This window comes from Apodemus sylvaticus, chromosome 3, assembly GCF_947179515.1.
Source record: "Apodemus sylvaticus chromosome 3, mApoSyl1.1, whole genome shotgun sequence".
NCBI classification, from domain to species: Eukaryota; Metazoa; Chordata; class Mammalia; order Rodentia; family Muridae; genus Apodemus; species Apodemus sylvaticus.
The window spans coordinates 134,183,636-134,198,439 of NC_067474.1; the positions used below are offsets into that span (position 1 = coordinate 134,183,636).

General features: G+C 44.9%; 1 protein-coding gene across 1 annotated transcript in view; it reads right to left on the reverse strand.

The window, feature by feature from the left end:
* Positions 1–1,419: 1,419 nt before the first annotated feature.
* Ccdc30 (coiled-coil domain containing 30) overlaps positions 1,420–14,804 on the reverse strand; it is an 87,772-nt gene continuing 74,387 nt past the window's right edge. The window contains exons 11-15 of the mRNA XM_052177206.1: positions 11,402–11,543; positions 8,858–8,994; positions 8,420–8,534; positions 2,223–2,290; positions 1,420–1,871 (exon numbers count right to left, since the gene is read on the reverse strand). Of these exons, the coding sequence (XP_052033166.1) occupies positions 1,676–1,871; positions 2,223–2,290; positions 8,420–8,534; positions 8,858–8,994; positions 11,402–11,543 (658 nt within the window). The 3' untranslated portion in view covers positions 1,420–1,675. The remainder of the gene's footprint in view (positions 1,872–2,222; positions 2,291–8,419; positions 8,535–8,857; positions 8,995–11,401; positions 11,544–14,804) is intronic.

Here is a 14,804-nt window from a genome sequence, read left to right on the forward strand (position 1 = left end):
CCCCAGCTCTTCCGTAAGAGTCCCCGAGCTCCATCCAATGTTTGGCTGTGGGTCTCTGCACCCCTTTGAGTCAGCTGCTGGGTGGAGTTTCTTAGAGGACAGCCATACTAGGCTTTTGTCTGCAGGCACAACGGAGTATCATTAATAGTGTCAGGGATTGGTGTTTGCCCATGGGATGGGTCTCTAGACTTCATTTCTGTCACAAGCTTCCAACTCACTTCCCAGAGAGATGCAGGTTTTAAAAAGACCTTTGTGCTAGTAAATAGTGTGGGGCTTTGCCTATTTAAGACAAGCCCACCTGTGTATTCAAATTGCTATTTGCCACTGCTGGTAGCAAAGACCAGAAAGTAGAGGCTGGCCACTACTTGGCCTCATCTCTCCCACCAGTCTTACCAATTAACCTTTTGGCTCTGTTTTGGAGGTCATTCGATTGCTACACCCTTTAAGGTCTTTTCTGAAACATTTTTTTCACCTTAATTTTTTTTTTTTTTTTAATTTTGAGACAGTCTGTGTACCATAGATTGGCTTTGAATTCACCAACTTCCTAACTCGGCCACCCAAATGCTAAAATTACATACGTGGATTGCCATATTCTTTTGGAACCAGAGCTGGAGAGATGGCTCAGGAGGCCCTGAGTGTCCTAACACCCATGTGTCAAACTGGGTACCCTGCACATGCCTCCCACCCAGCTTCAAGGAGGGTGGGTGCTCACTGGGGTTTCCTGGCTTCCAACCTCTCGGAGAAAATTGGTTGAGGGAGAGACTCTGCTTCAACATAATGGGTGGTAGATGACAGAGCAAGTCTTTTGACGTTCTCTTCTGGCCTCTGGACTTGCACAGGTGTACATACCTACACACATGCATTTACAGAAATAAATATTAATACTAAAACTACAGAATTTGAGAAAGGTATTCAACGCCAGACCTCACCTCTACATGAACATTCACTCTCAAAAAATGTATTTAAATGAATGTTTTATTGCCAGACTATAATTCCAGCTGGGACATGTCTATAATCCCAGAACTCTGGGGGCAGAGGCAGGCAGATTTCTGAGTTGATCTACAAGACCGGGTTCCAGAACAGCCAGTCTGGCTGGGTATTTAAAGTTTTTTTTTTTTTTTTTAAATTCTTCGGGCTTGGAGAGATGGCTCAGCAGTTGAGAGCACTGGCTGCTCTTTTAGAGGACTCAGGTTTGATTATCAGCACCCACACGGAGGCTCACAACTGTCTGCAACTCCAGTTCCAGAGGATCTGATACCCTCACACAGACACATGCAGGTAAAACAATGCACATAAAATAAAAATAAAAATCTTCTCAGGGCTGGAAAGATAGCCCTACAGAGAACTGGGGTTCCATTAGTAGCACCCACATGACACAGCTGTCTACAACTCCAGTCTCTGGAGAATCAATGCCCTCTTCTGGCATATGCACAGAGTACATGGACACACACGCAGACAAACCACCAATAGATATAAAAATTTTAAAACTCTTATCAATAGGTATATCACACAATAATTCCATTTTTGAAAATTTTTGACTGTTTAATAGGCGATTTTGAAGAATCCTTGTTGATGTCCAGGGTGTTCTGTGAGACTTCTGCACCTCAGTTTGCACCTTTATATCCAGGCTCTGAGTTAGTAGGCATGATTAGTGTTGTTGCAGATACCAGTGAGGTCATAGTTCTGGCTTTTGGTCCCCTTGTGTGTTGTATGTCTCTTTTAGAGAAGTCACATTTATATATCCACTTTCTGAATCCTGTGAGCGTGAAAGAGGCTCGGGGGACTTGGGGATTGCTGTTGTGCCTTCCGATTTGTGCAGCTCAGTCTCCTGGAGATTTTCAGCTGACAATACCAATCCTGTCCCTGAGAAACTGAAAAAGGCCACGTATGAGAGCATCAACATACATACAACTTCCTGGTAGAAGCTTAGGGCTATGAGTCTATGGCATTGCTCGGACTTTAGCACTTTACAGCTGTCAGATCAAAGAAAAAGACAAAAGTTACCGGAGGCCTGTGCTTGTGGATTATCGCTGCCTGAGACCGGTATTCTGTAGGACTGAAAAGCCGGTGAGGGCACAGACTGGGTACAGACTCAAAAGCCAAATGTAGGGAGAAAGAAACCCAAAATACCAAAGCTGTGTTCTTTCAAGACAGCCACTCTGAACCAGTAAGGAGCCATCTCAGGTGTGCAGTTAATGACAGTCTTGATGTATGTAACTCACCTGGAATTTTGTAAAGGTAGTATCTTTTTGAGTATTTCAAATGCAGCGTTGTCAGTAATTACTGTTTCCTAAAAGAAAATTATATATCTTTAAAAAGATATAATTAGTTTTGCTTTGTGTGTATAAGTGTGTGTGTGTGTGTGTGTGTCTGGGTGTATGTTATGTGTGTGTGTGTGTCTGGGTGTATGTCATATGTGTGTGTGTGTGTGTGTGTGTGTGTGTGTGTGTGTGTGTGTGTTAGATCCCCTGGAACTAGGGTTACAGAGGTGGCTGTTGAGAGGCCAAACCTACTCCATCTTGGGACCGACCTCCATCTTAAAGAAAAAATGCCTGAGAACTTGACCTGCAGCAGAACCAAGTTGCACCCACACACCAGGAAGGACCCCACGGCTTGTCCTTGGCCAGGGTTACTCACTAGCTACTTCCTAGCGAGTAACAGTTAGTCAAAGATCAGTCTGATTGTTTCAGATGCACTTTCAGACCGTTTATGATTATATGTGGTCTTGCTTCAGAGCACCACCTGTTGGCTTACAACAGACATTCAGTTAGATACTTGTCAGGATAAATGCCCCCCTCACTTACTTCCATTTCCTATAAAACCTTGACCTGCTGAGGATTCGAGACTGCTCCACCTTCCCTCCCCATCCTGATGTGTCTTGGAGAAGAACCCAAGCCTGAGCATGTAATAAAGAGACCCTAATGCTATTACATCGGAAACGGCTCCTTGGTGGTCTTGGTGGTTCGCGGACGCTTCCTGGCACAACACTGTGAGTCACCTGATGTGGATGCTGGGAAGCAAACCCAGGTACCCTGCGAGAACAACAATTACTCTCATCCGGAGCATCCATGGGGGTGCTCCAGCCCTGTTCAGTCTTTAAAATGATAAGCCACTGGCAACAAGATCCTACAATTTATGGTATATAGGTAAAGATACATAAAACTGATTTACTGTCATCAACAGCACAACATACTGCAAGCAATATAAAGTATAAAAGGGTATGGAATGAATACCTGCTCTCCCTCCTTCCCCTGCCAATATTGCCCCCTTTTCTCTCACCTCTCCCCTTTCACCCTTCTTTTCCTCTTTCCCTTTTCTCTCCCTTCTCCCCTCTATCTTCTCACCCTGTTGTCCCATCTCTCATCTCTTTCTTTCTCCCCTGTTTATATATATGTGTGTGTGTGTGTGTGTGTATATATACACACACACATACACATACATGTTCTGCATGTTTACTGCCTTTATTTCAGGAGACTGAGGCAAGCAGGTCTCTGAGTTCAGGTCCAGCCTGGGGCAAAGCAAGTTCCAGATCCAGGCGTGGTGGCACACACCTTTAATCGGGGCCACACCATCTGCTGTAGGCCTGCATAGGGATGTTGGAAGAAGGGAGATCTGCTCTTCTTTATCTAATTGGACTTAACTTGCCAGCACATCTGTTGGAACCTAATTCCAGTTTATACAGATCAGCTGAAGCAACTAGCCTTGTGGGGCTGAGCAGCTACTAGCTTCTTAGACTCCCTGTTCACAGCGGCCCACTTTTGGGTTACTTGGACTACAGACTGTTAAGTCATTTCAATGAATTCTCTGAATATATAAAAACATTCCATAAATTTTGTGACTCTAGAGAACCCTGACTAATACTTATGTATATACTGCTGGGGAGCAAACTGAGAGCCATGTGTGTGCATACCACATAAAGCACATATACCAACTATATCCCCAGGTAAAGCACATATACCAACTGAACTATATCCCCAGGTAAAGCACATATACCAACTGAACTGCATCCCCAGGTAAAGCACATATACCAACTGAACTGTATCTCCAGGTAAAGCACATAAACCAACTGAGCTGTATCCCCAGGTAAAGCACATATACCAACTGAACTGCATCCCCAGGTAAAGCACATATACCAACTGAACTGCATCCCCAGGTAAAGCACATATACCAACTGAACTGCATCCCCAGGTAAAGCACATATACCAACTGAACTGCATCCCCAGGTAAAGCACATATACCAACTGAACTGCATCCCCAGGTAAAGCACATATACCAACTGAACTGCATCCCCAGGTAAAGCACATAAACCAACTGAACTGTATCCCCAGGTAAAGCACATATACCAACTGAACTATATCTCCAGGTAAAGCACATAACCAACTGAACTGTATCCCCAGGTAAAGCACATATACCAACTGAACTGTATCCCCAGACCAACACTTTTTAAAATTTTTTTAAAGATTTATTTATTTTACTGTCATTGTCTTCAGACACACCAGAAGAGGACATTAGATCCCATTACAGATGGTTGTGAGCCATCATGTGGTTGTTGGGAATTGAACTTGGGACCTCTAGAAGAGCAGTTGGTGCTCTTAACCGCTAAGCCATCTCTCCAGTCCACAACACTTTTTTTTTTTTGACAGGGTGGGAGGGGTGGGGAGTGGTGAAGATTGAATCAGGGCTTTGAGTATTCCAGACAAGCATCCTACCACTAATCTATTTCCTGGACTTTCTTGATTTTGCCCTTTCCCCCACAACATTTATTTGTTTATCTGTTTCTGTATGTAGAGGTCAGAGGCTATCTCATTGGAGCATGTTCTTTCCTTCCGCCATGTGCATCCCAGGATGGAACTCAGTTATCAGGCTTGGTAACACGCATCGTTACCCACTGAGCCATCTTGTTGGTTTACTGCTTGATTTCTTTTTCATATACGTCAATGTTAGGGTACTGAAATATTTGATGTCTATGTTGCATTCCTTTCTTGCTCTAATAGAATTGTTTTAGTGGGATTATGGAGTGGTTATTGTTTTCTGTATGCAAGATCATATCAGCTCACAATGACAATCTCACCTCTTCCTTTTCTGTTTGTAAGCCTCTGTGTCTTTACCAAATTACACTGTCAGGGACTCCCAGCCCTTCCCTGAACACAAGTTGGTTAGACCAGAAATGTCTTGTCTTGTTCCTGACCCTGGAATGAAGCCTTTCAGCTTTTACCTCCGAGTTCCATGTCAGCTGTGTGTTTGTCAAACATGGCCTTTATCGTATTGGGTGCATTCCTTCTTTGCATGTCTTTTGTGTGTGTGTGTGTGTGTGTATGTGTGTGTGAGCGTGAGCTTTATGACTTTACACATAAAATGTCTTCCCCCAGAAAAACAGATTAAAGCTTGCCATGGTGGCTCATGCCTATAATCTTAACATTCAAGAGGCTGAGGCAGGAGGATTAGTGTGTGCTTGAGGTTCATCTGTCCTATACAGTGTGTTCCAGTCCACCTATGGCTATAGAGTAGGGGGCTTTGTCACAACCCTTCCCCAGACCAGTAGAGCCAATGATGGTGATAATGATGATGATGACATCAACAAAATAAAAACAGAGATGAACATAGATCAAATTTTACATGGGTTTACTGGCTTCCCTGAACAGGACCACAACTTAACCTTTGATATAGACCAAATAATTATGCAAGAAATTTCCAGGGGGCAGGAGAGATGGCTCAGTGGTTAAGAGCACTGACTGCTCTTCCAGAGGTCCTGAGTTTAATTCCCAGCAACCACATGGTGGCTCACAACCATCTGTAATGGGATCTGATGCCCTCTTCTGGAGTGTTTAAGGACAGCTACTGTGTACTCATATACATAAAATAAATAATTCTAAGGAAAAAAGGAAATTCCCAGCAATTCTGAGGGGAATGATAAGTTTATATATTTTTTTATGTTTTTATTTTTATTTTATGTGCACTGGTATTTTGTAAGTGGAGTGACAGACAGGTGTGAGCTGCCATGTGGGTGCTGGGATTGAACCCAAGTCCTCTGGAAGAACACCCAGTGCTCTTGACTACTGAACCATCTCTCTAGTTCCTCATTTATTGTTTTTGTACAAGAGATAAGATGTTCTAAAGGGAAGAGAAACATGCCATCCTGCAAGGAAGTGCTTTAAATTTAGGGCTTAAACAACCCATAAACTTCAGGAAGTCCCTAAAATTGACCAGATTCACTAGTCTCCTTAGTCTTCAAGAGGATACACTAGAAAGGACTGGGAAGAGAAGCAGTCAGAGCAGGTGAGCTGCCTGGAAGGGACTCTCCAACCCGTTGAGTTGTCTGCAGATTATGTGTTCCAGGTGTCCAGCTTTCATGAGCTGTCACCCACGGTGGAATGGCTTTTGGTGATGCAGATGTCTTTGAGTCATTTCTTCTCCTGGAAGTAACTCTCAACCATGCTCCTATAAATAACCCTAACAAACTCATTGGTTCACTAAATGGACACTGATGGTATCTGTTCTTTGGTCTGTTGTTGATTCCCTTCTGGGATTGTAACAGAACCCCATACCTCAGCACAACTGACTCCATGACAGAAGTGCCATTCAGGCCATAAAAGCCAACATGTAGACAGCACCACCTGCCTAAATAGAAACAAAGGCCTAACCATCACTGTTCATAGTTCTGGGGAAGTGTCAAATGTACTAACCTTGCCTTTTAGCTTCTGTTGTTCCAAGCACAGCTAACTATTCCTATTAACTGACATATGTCAACTGAGGACATGGTTTTTGTGCTTAAAAGCTCATCCTGAGAAAGGCTCAGTGCTATACTGGGATCCCAAATACCCAGTGTAGTTGCCAGCTGGCTAATAAATCCATTTTTTAAAAACTGTTGTTGGAGTGTGGGGTTGTGGGTTCAAGGCAGAGTTTCTCTGTGTAGCCCTGGCCGTCCAGGGACTCATTCTATAGACCAGACTGGCCTGGAACTCACCAACATCACATGGCTTTTTTTTTTTTTCAAGTTAAAGGACTTGGTCCTTTTCCTCCCCCATGTGGATTCCAGGAACTGAACTCAGGTCATTCTTTAGGCAAAGGCTACCCTACCAGTCTAGCCTTCTTGGTTGTTGTTGTGGATGTTGTTGGGTTGCTGTTGTTGTTGTTGTTATTGTTGTTTGGTTGAGGCAGTCTTATGTACCCCAGGCTGGCCTTGGAATTCTTAAGTAGCAGAAGTTAGTCTTGAACTCCTAACCCTCCTAGGTTAGTCCTAACCCTCCTGCCTTAGCCTTCTCCGTTTTGGAATTACAGGTTCGAGCCCCGATGCCCAGCCTCCATATAGTCTTCTGACTTGTAATCCTGCCATGTTCATTCATAGGTATGCAATGTATGCCTTTCTACTGGAATGAAGATATATGAAGACACAGACTCTCTTGATGTTCCAGGACCCAGTCCAGTTCCTGGAGTTAACGGTTGATGAGTGAGTGAATTGAATGAGAAAGGACTCACTCAAGCAAACAGAGAAACTATTGGCAATCAAGCCACACAAACCGGCAGTTCTGCTTCTGGTGACGACTGGGAAACACCTCATGTAGCTTAGAAATAATTACCTTTGTGAGAATAAACAAGATGCAGGTCTTATAGCAGTAGAGCCGATAACCAGATCGGTGGAGAAGCATCTCCTGAAGGGACACCTTGCAGGTGATCACACCAGGGAAAGGAGGAAGTAGTCTCTACCGTGGATCTATCATCTGATTCTGCTTACTGAAGTCTCACTGTTCATTAGCCAGGCTCTGGACCTTGACTGAGCCCATACTATCCCCTGCAATTCTCCTTGGCTATTTGTCTGTTTGGACTTGGAACATCCTTGTTTTTCTCTGACTCAGTTGTTCTCCTCAGTCTTGACTCATTAGCAGACTAAACTGGCTTCACTCAACCTCTCTGAGCCTCAGATTGCTGTTCTCTCTGTCCAGACAGGGCTAAAACAATATGCTGCAAACCAGGTTGTTCAGAAGGAGACATTTAGCACCCATTTATTCTCAAAGCATGAGTCTGTGGATATGGTCAAGTATGAACTATACTTGTCCACAGATACAGTCATGTAAGAGCTATGCCAGTCCCCAGATGTGGTCACCAATGAGCTAGAGTTCTTGCTCTCTGAGACCGCACTGCTAAGTTACTGATTTAGAGAAGAAAAAGGATGACTGCATTTAGAAAGATGCTCAGAGGCATATATAGATGGCTTTACCATCACACAGGATAAAAGTGTTCCAAAAGTTAACCCAGTGATGAGCAGCACTCACCAAGATCAGTCACAGGTCTGCTGTCCCAGGTGCCCCCAAGGAGCCAGCCACTCTGCCACAGCTCACCGTGCAGCCAAGCGTGGGCTGTGGCGGGGGAACCAGCGAACCAAACCTTAGAGTCAGGACCCAATATGAAGTGCACATTTTACCTCTTCCCTGCGAATCTGGATGCTCCTTATAATTTGCTCCAAGAGGCCAATTTGCTGCATGAGCCGGAGGCAGTTCTCCTGCAACTGCTGGTTTTCTTTATCCAGTAAAGACACCCTAAACATGGCACAGATTGGAGGCATAGCTAGACAATGCTTCCCTCCCTTCCTCCCTTCCTCCCTTCCTTTCCGTCTGCCAGGATCAAACACAAAGCCTCATACATGCTAGGCATGTACGTCATCACTGTTACACAACTCCACTAACTACACACTCTTTTCTCCTCTGTGACACTCTCTTTGATACCACTGTGGCTGAACACAGAAGACAGCAGAACAAGACTGACAGGATGGCCAGCAGCACTCCGAGTCTCTAGAGCCACCCATGCCCTAAGTGGGGAGACCCTTCCCCCTGGAGCTAGGGGGCCCCTCCGCTGCACGTACTTGCTCTGGAATGCAGATATTGTAGATTTGTTGCTGCAAATCAGTTCTTCTTGATTTGTGACTTGTTCTAGAAGCTTCCTCTTTTCTAGGAGGAGGATGTCATTTTGGGTCATGATCTGGCCCTGGAACACTTTCTCCTAGGAAGCAAAAGAAGGACACAGAGATGTAAGAGCTTCAGCCCAAGTCTTAACAGTCACTCCAGTAACTCCTGCTTTCTCTTTTTCTGGCCCCCAAATCTGTTGGCACCTGTTTGGCACCATCCTTGATTATATTAGATGTCTCCTGTGTGTGTTGTTACTCTAGGGAATGCATACATTCACAATTAAAGCTACCTTGGCACTCAGTCTCCAGGAAGAAACAGTTGTCTTCCCCGTGTTTTAATTCCAGCAGGTATTAAAACATCAGAAAGTGCAACAGAATTCTGTGCTCAGCATTGGTATCTTCTCCCCAGACACACTTCTATCTGCTTTGTGGATATGTGGTGGTTGTTGTTTTGAACAGAGACTTGTTATATATCCGAGGGTGACACTCTTGCCTCAGACTCTTAAGGGCTGGTGTTACAGGATGTGCCATGGTGCTCTACTCGATGTGTTCTTTTCATTCATTCATTCATTCATTCATTCATTTTTAAACAATTATGTTGGTGTGTACTGCTTGTATGCAGAGGTCGGAGTATAAATTGCAGGAATCAGTTTTTTTGAGGGCCTATGGGTCCTGGGGGATTAATTTAGGGCCAACAGGTTTGGCAGCAAGTGCCTTAGTACCTTTACCCACTGAGCTATCTGGCTGGTCTGTAGTTATATTTATTTTTAGGCAGAGGGGGAAAGATAAGAACTTAGCTTTTTTACCATACCTTACACAAATCAAATTATCAAGTACCTAGTGGCTTTGCACAGCAGGAGTTTATTTTATCACAGTCCTAGGAGGCTAGAAGACTGGAATCAAGATGCTGCCAGGGTTAGTTCTGGGGACCAAGAAGATGTCCCTGTCACACACTGAGGCCGAATCAAGGGCCTTGTGCATGTTCGGCAAGTGCTCTAGTGCTGGGCTACACCCTGAGCCCTCCCAGGGACTCCATTCCAAGCCTCCTCCTGTCGCCTGGCTGCCAGGCGTCCTCCGTGTTCTCTGGCTTCAGACACATCCTCCCCTCTCCGCCTCTGTCCTCATGGGCTGTTCCTTCCCACGGGATGTGTCCTGCTCTCTGCTTCTGCCACTCCTCTTGCAAAGATGCAGGCATATCGGACTTATATTATCAATATATTAATAATATATAATAATTATTATTGTATTGGACATATTGAGTTCACTTGCATTCAGGACAACCTTGTTTTAGCTGACTACACCTGCAAAGACTGGATTTCCAAACTGGCAGGTTGCATCTGATATTCTACAGAAGGACATGAATTTGAGGGACACTGTCTAACCAAGTTCATGTACACAACACACAAAAGTCTATTTTTAAAAAAGGTTTATTTTTAGTGTGTGTGTGTGTGTGTGTGTGTGTACCACATGCATAACTGGTGCCCAATAAAGCCAGAAGAAGGAGTCAAAACCCCTAGAACTGGAATAAAGGATCATTGTGAGCTACTACAGGGTTCTGGGAACCGAACCTGGGTCTTCTGTAAAAGCTGCAAGCGCTCAGGCACCAAGCAGTTGCTGGGATTTGAACTCAGGACCTCTGGAAGACAGTCAGTGCTCTTGACCACTGAGCCATCTCTCCAGCCCTGCTGCAAGTGCCCTTAACCCCTAAGCTATCACTCCAGCTCCAGGACTGATGTTTTCCACTTGAAGGTGAGACAGTTATAAATCACTACTGAGGAATATCTTCAATATCCTATTTGGGTTAGCAACCTTAAAAGTCTTGCAGGTCCTTAAGAGACTGCTCACATTCGGGCTGGTGGGGCTAGCTCTGTTAGTAGAGCGCTTTCCTTTGTAAGCACCAGGCCTTGAGTTTGATTCCCCAGAAGCTGCCTAACAATCCTGAGCATGGCTGTGAAGGTTAACCCCAACCCTGGGTGGTGAAGAGGTAGGGATCCTAGAGGTCAGTCAGTTACGTCTCATTGGTGAGCACTGGCCAGTGAGAGAAGGGAAGCAGGCCCACGGTGCTGCGGGATGACCCCTGAAGCTGTCTCCTGACCTCCACATGCACCTGCATACAAGCAAACACCCCCCCACACACATTCACACCAATGTGCACACACACATACACATGCTTTAAAAATAAAAAGAGCCGGGTGGTGGTGGCACACGCCTTTAATCCCAGCCCTTGGGAGGCAGAGGCCAACAGATTTCTGAGTTTAAGGCCAGCCTGGTCTACAGAGTGAGTTCCAGGACAGCCGGAGGTACACAAAGAAACCCTGTCTCAAGAAAAAAACAAATCCAAAAAAAAAAAAAAAAGAATTCCTCATAGGAAGGGTGGAAGGTGGTAGGAAAACTGAAGGCTGGGAGAGAGAAGCCAGGAATGTGAAGAAGAGCGGGTGCTCAGACTGCTGACCGCCGGCGAGGTCACGGTGCTCTTTTTTTTTTTCTCACTCTCTCTCTCACCATTTCAATTTTCTGTTGCAGTTTCCCAGTTTCATCTTCAAGTTCTTTAATCCTCTTATTCCGTATTTCTAATTCATGAGTTAGACGGTCCTTGACCTTTTGAAGCTTGGCTTTGTGACAGTGGTGTTTGTCTTTGTAGTTTCTATAAAAGCAAGATTCAGGATAAGCACGCTGGAATACAGGTAGGACCTATTGGTCTCCTTTGGATTTGACCTATGGACCTTTAGTGTGGTTGCTGGCTTGCCTCGCATCTCCTAGAATCATCCCCTCTTCAGCCAGCCCTATGAACTCAAGCCTCTGGCTTACCTTGGTTTGAACTGATGACTCTTTAGTGTCTGAGCTTAATTTAGGAAACTCCTGGGCTTTGGGTCCCTGATGTAGGAATTCTGAATCTTGCCCCACTAATGACAATTTTTATTTCTATTTTTCTAGTTCCTGGCTATACTATTTTGTTTTGTTTTGTTTTGAGACAGGGTCTCACCATGTAGCCCTAGCTGACCTGAATGAAGCTTTCTATGTAGACCAGGCTGGCCTTGAACTCATAGAGATCCACCTGCCTCTGCCTCCCTCCCAAGTGCTGAGCCTAAAGGTATGTGCCACCATACCCAGCCTAAGCTCTTTGCATTAAAAAAAAATTATTAGCTGGGTAGTGGTGGCACACACCTGTAATCCCAGCACTCTGGGAGGCAGAGGCAGGCGGATTTCTGAGTTTGAAGCCAGCCTGGTCTACAGAGTGAGTTCCAGGACAGCCAGGGCTATACAGAGAAACCCTGTCTCAAAAAAACCAAAAATCCAAAGAACCAAAAAAAAATTATTATTTTTCCCACAACATATATGTGGAGCTCAGAGGACAACTTTCAGGAGTTGGTTCTCTTCTGCTGCCACGCGTGGGTCCCAGGGACTGTGAGCTCAGGTCTTCAGGCTTCCTGGCAAGTGCCTTCCTTTGCCAGCTGAGCCTAATGGCTGGCCCTTAAGTTTCTTTTTATCATTACAGAAGCCATGAGATTTGGCCAAGGAAGGCTCATCTTGTAAAATAACTAAATTATTTTTCCTTATAGCTAGATTTTCCTAGCTTTCCTTGTGGCAACATATATCCATGTACACTTTAGCTAACAGAATGTAAGGGGAAAAAGTGTGCCTTAAAAGAAACCAGCATGCGCCTGCCTTCTCTCCCTGCTTACAGACTGAAAGGTGGGGACTGCAGTGACTTCTGCAATGTGGAGAAGTTCCACCTGTTAAAGCTACAAGATGCAAAGCCAGGCGGCTGCGGCACTCCAGCTGGGACAGAGTTCAAGGACAGTCTAGTCTGCAGGGTAAGTTCCAGGCCCACACCGAGAAACCCTGTCTAAAAACAAACAAACAAACTGAGCCAAACCAAACCCTGAAACTAAAAAACCAACCAATCACAACGACAAAACAAAAGACTATGGGATGCAGGAGCAACGGCAAGACAGCAGGAGGCTCGGCTTCTGACACAGGGCCCTCCATGTCGGTCATGAACTGCTCATGTCTGCGCTGTCAGGTAAGAGAGAGACGCTCCACATACTGCATGCCTCTTCTTGGTTCTTTAAGGCAGAGTCCCACTGTGGAGCTTAGACTGGCTGGGGACGCACTATGTGGCCCAGACCGGCCTTGAATTCATGATACCAAGGCTCAGGTTATAACAGGTATATGTCACCATGGCCAGTTTTATATTTCCTGCTTTGTGTATGTGTGTGTGTGTGTGTGTGTTCACAAGTATGTGCATTATGTGCAGGTGTGCATGTAGATAAGTATGGAGGCCAAAGGCCAATGCTTGAGTGTAGTTCTCCACCTTGTATTTTGACACTGAACCTGAAGCTCACCCATCTGACTAGGCTGACTGGCCGGTGAGCTCCAGGATCTGCCTGTCTTCCCCCTCTCTCTCAGCACCAGGGTTACAGGCATGGATTCTGGGGATCTGAACTCAGGTCCTCATGTGACTACCAACTGAGCTGCCTTCTGGCCTCTGAAGCCATTTATATTCAGGTTTTCACAGAGTACCCTAACTAATGGCACTCCCTATAGGCAGCTACATTCATAGACTTGCCACAGACTCATTTCAATCCGAGGCCCTTGCACAGCACCTACTACACAGCGTGAAACACTATTGTGAACTGTAAATTGTTTTCAGTTCCTGAGAAGATGATTCCCTCCCATGCCCTGGGGATGCATGGTGGGAGCTATGCCTGGGTATCAGCACCCTGAGAAGCATCAGAGATGGGGCATCTCATAGTACATACAACCCTCCTGTCCTCCTCTAGGCCTCCCAGGTGTTCACAGTGATGCTGATGGATTTTTGATTTTGAGACAATTTTCTAACAGAGTGGCCCAGGCTGGCTTTGAACTCATGATCCTTCTGCCTCCACTTCCTAAGTGCTGAGATTATAGGTGTGTGCCACCACAGCCAGTAAAATCATGATTCATTTTTTCTAAAATATCGTTTCTCTTGTAGCCTAGGGTAGCTTTGAACTTGGCTGCATATCTGAAGCTGACCTAGGACTTCTTTTGCTCTCCTGCATCTACTAATCAATAGCTAAGGTTACAGGTCTGTGATACCACACCCAGTTATGTTCTGACATCACCTGCCACACAGCACAGACTTTCATAAATTTTTCTGCTTATCCTGGCTATCAACTACCCAGTCTTGGACTGGAGAGTTGGCTGAGCAGTTAAGGGCACTTGATGCTCTTGCAGAGAATACATGTTCAGTTCCCAGCACCCACAGGACAGCTCACAGCTATCTTTACCTCCAGTCCCAGGGGATCCCATGCCCTCCTCAGACCTCTGAGGATGCCAGGCATGCATGGGCTGTACTTATCTATATGCAAGCAAAATACTCACACACATAAAATAAAATAAAAACTGAATTAAAGTCTCAAATCTTTAGCTTCCCAACCAAAGAGCAGCCACCTTGCCACTTAGATTAACTAAAAAATTATTTTATTTTGAAAGAAAAGGGATAAATTATAGAGAAACTGGAAAAAATAGCTGATTCCCAATGTTTAGTATTGTCATCTTTTCTGTCTAGTTTATAAAACTGTGCATATGTATATCTATATGTGGGCTCCTGCACACATGATGCCTGACAGCCAGGAAGAATCCAGAGGTTTCCCTGGCTACTGCTGTCTGGCTGCCTGGCTTAGATAATGGTTTAGTCGGAGGCACTAGGTCTGCTTGCCCAAAGAATGTGCGGCTTTTCTGACCTGAATGTGTTAGTCACCAGCCTCATGAGGTAGCACAACACTTAGGGGAAAAATTTTAGCTTGTGTCTAAGTAAAACCTGATTGCTTATTACTTGAGCTTCAAGGTGAAGAATTTGTTCCTCTGGAAAAGCAGTTGGGAAAACATGTAAATATACAATATATCTGTACAGTTCAGGACT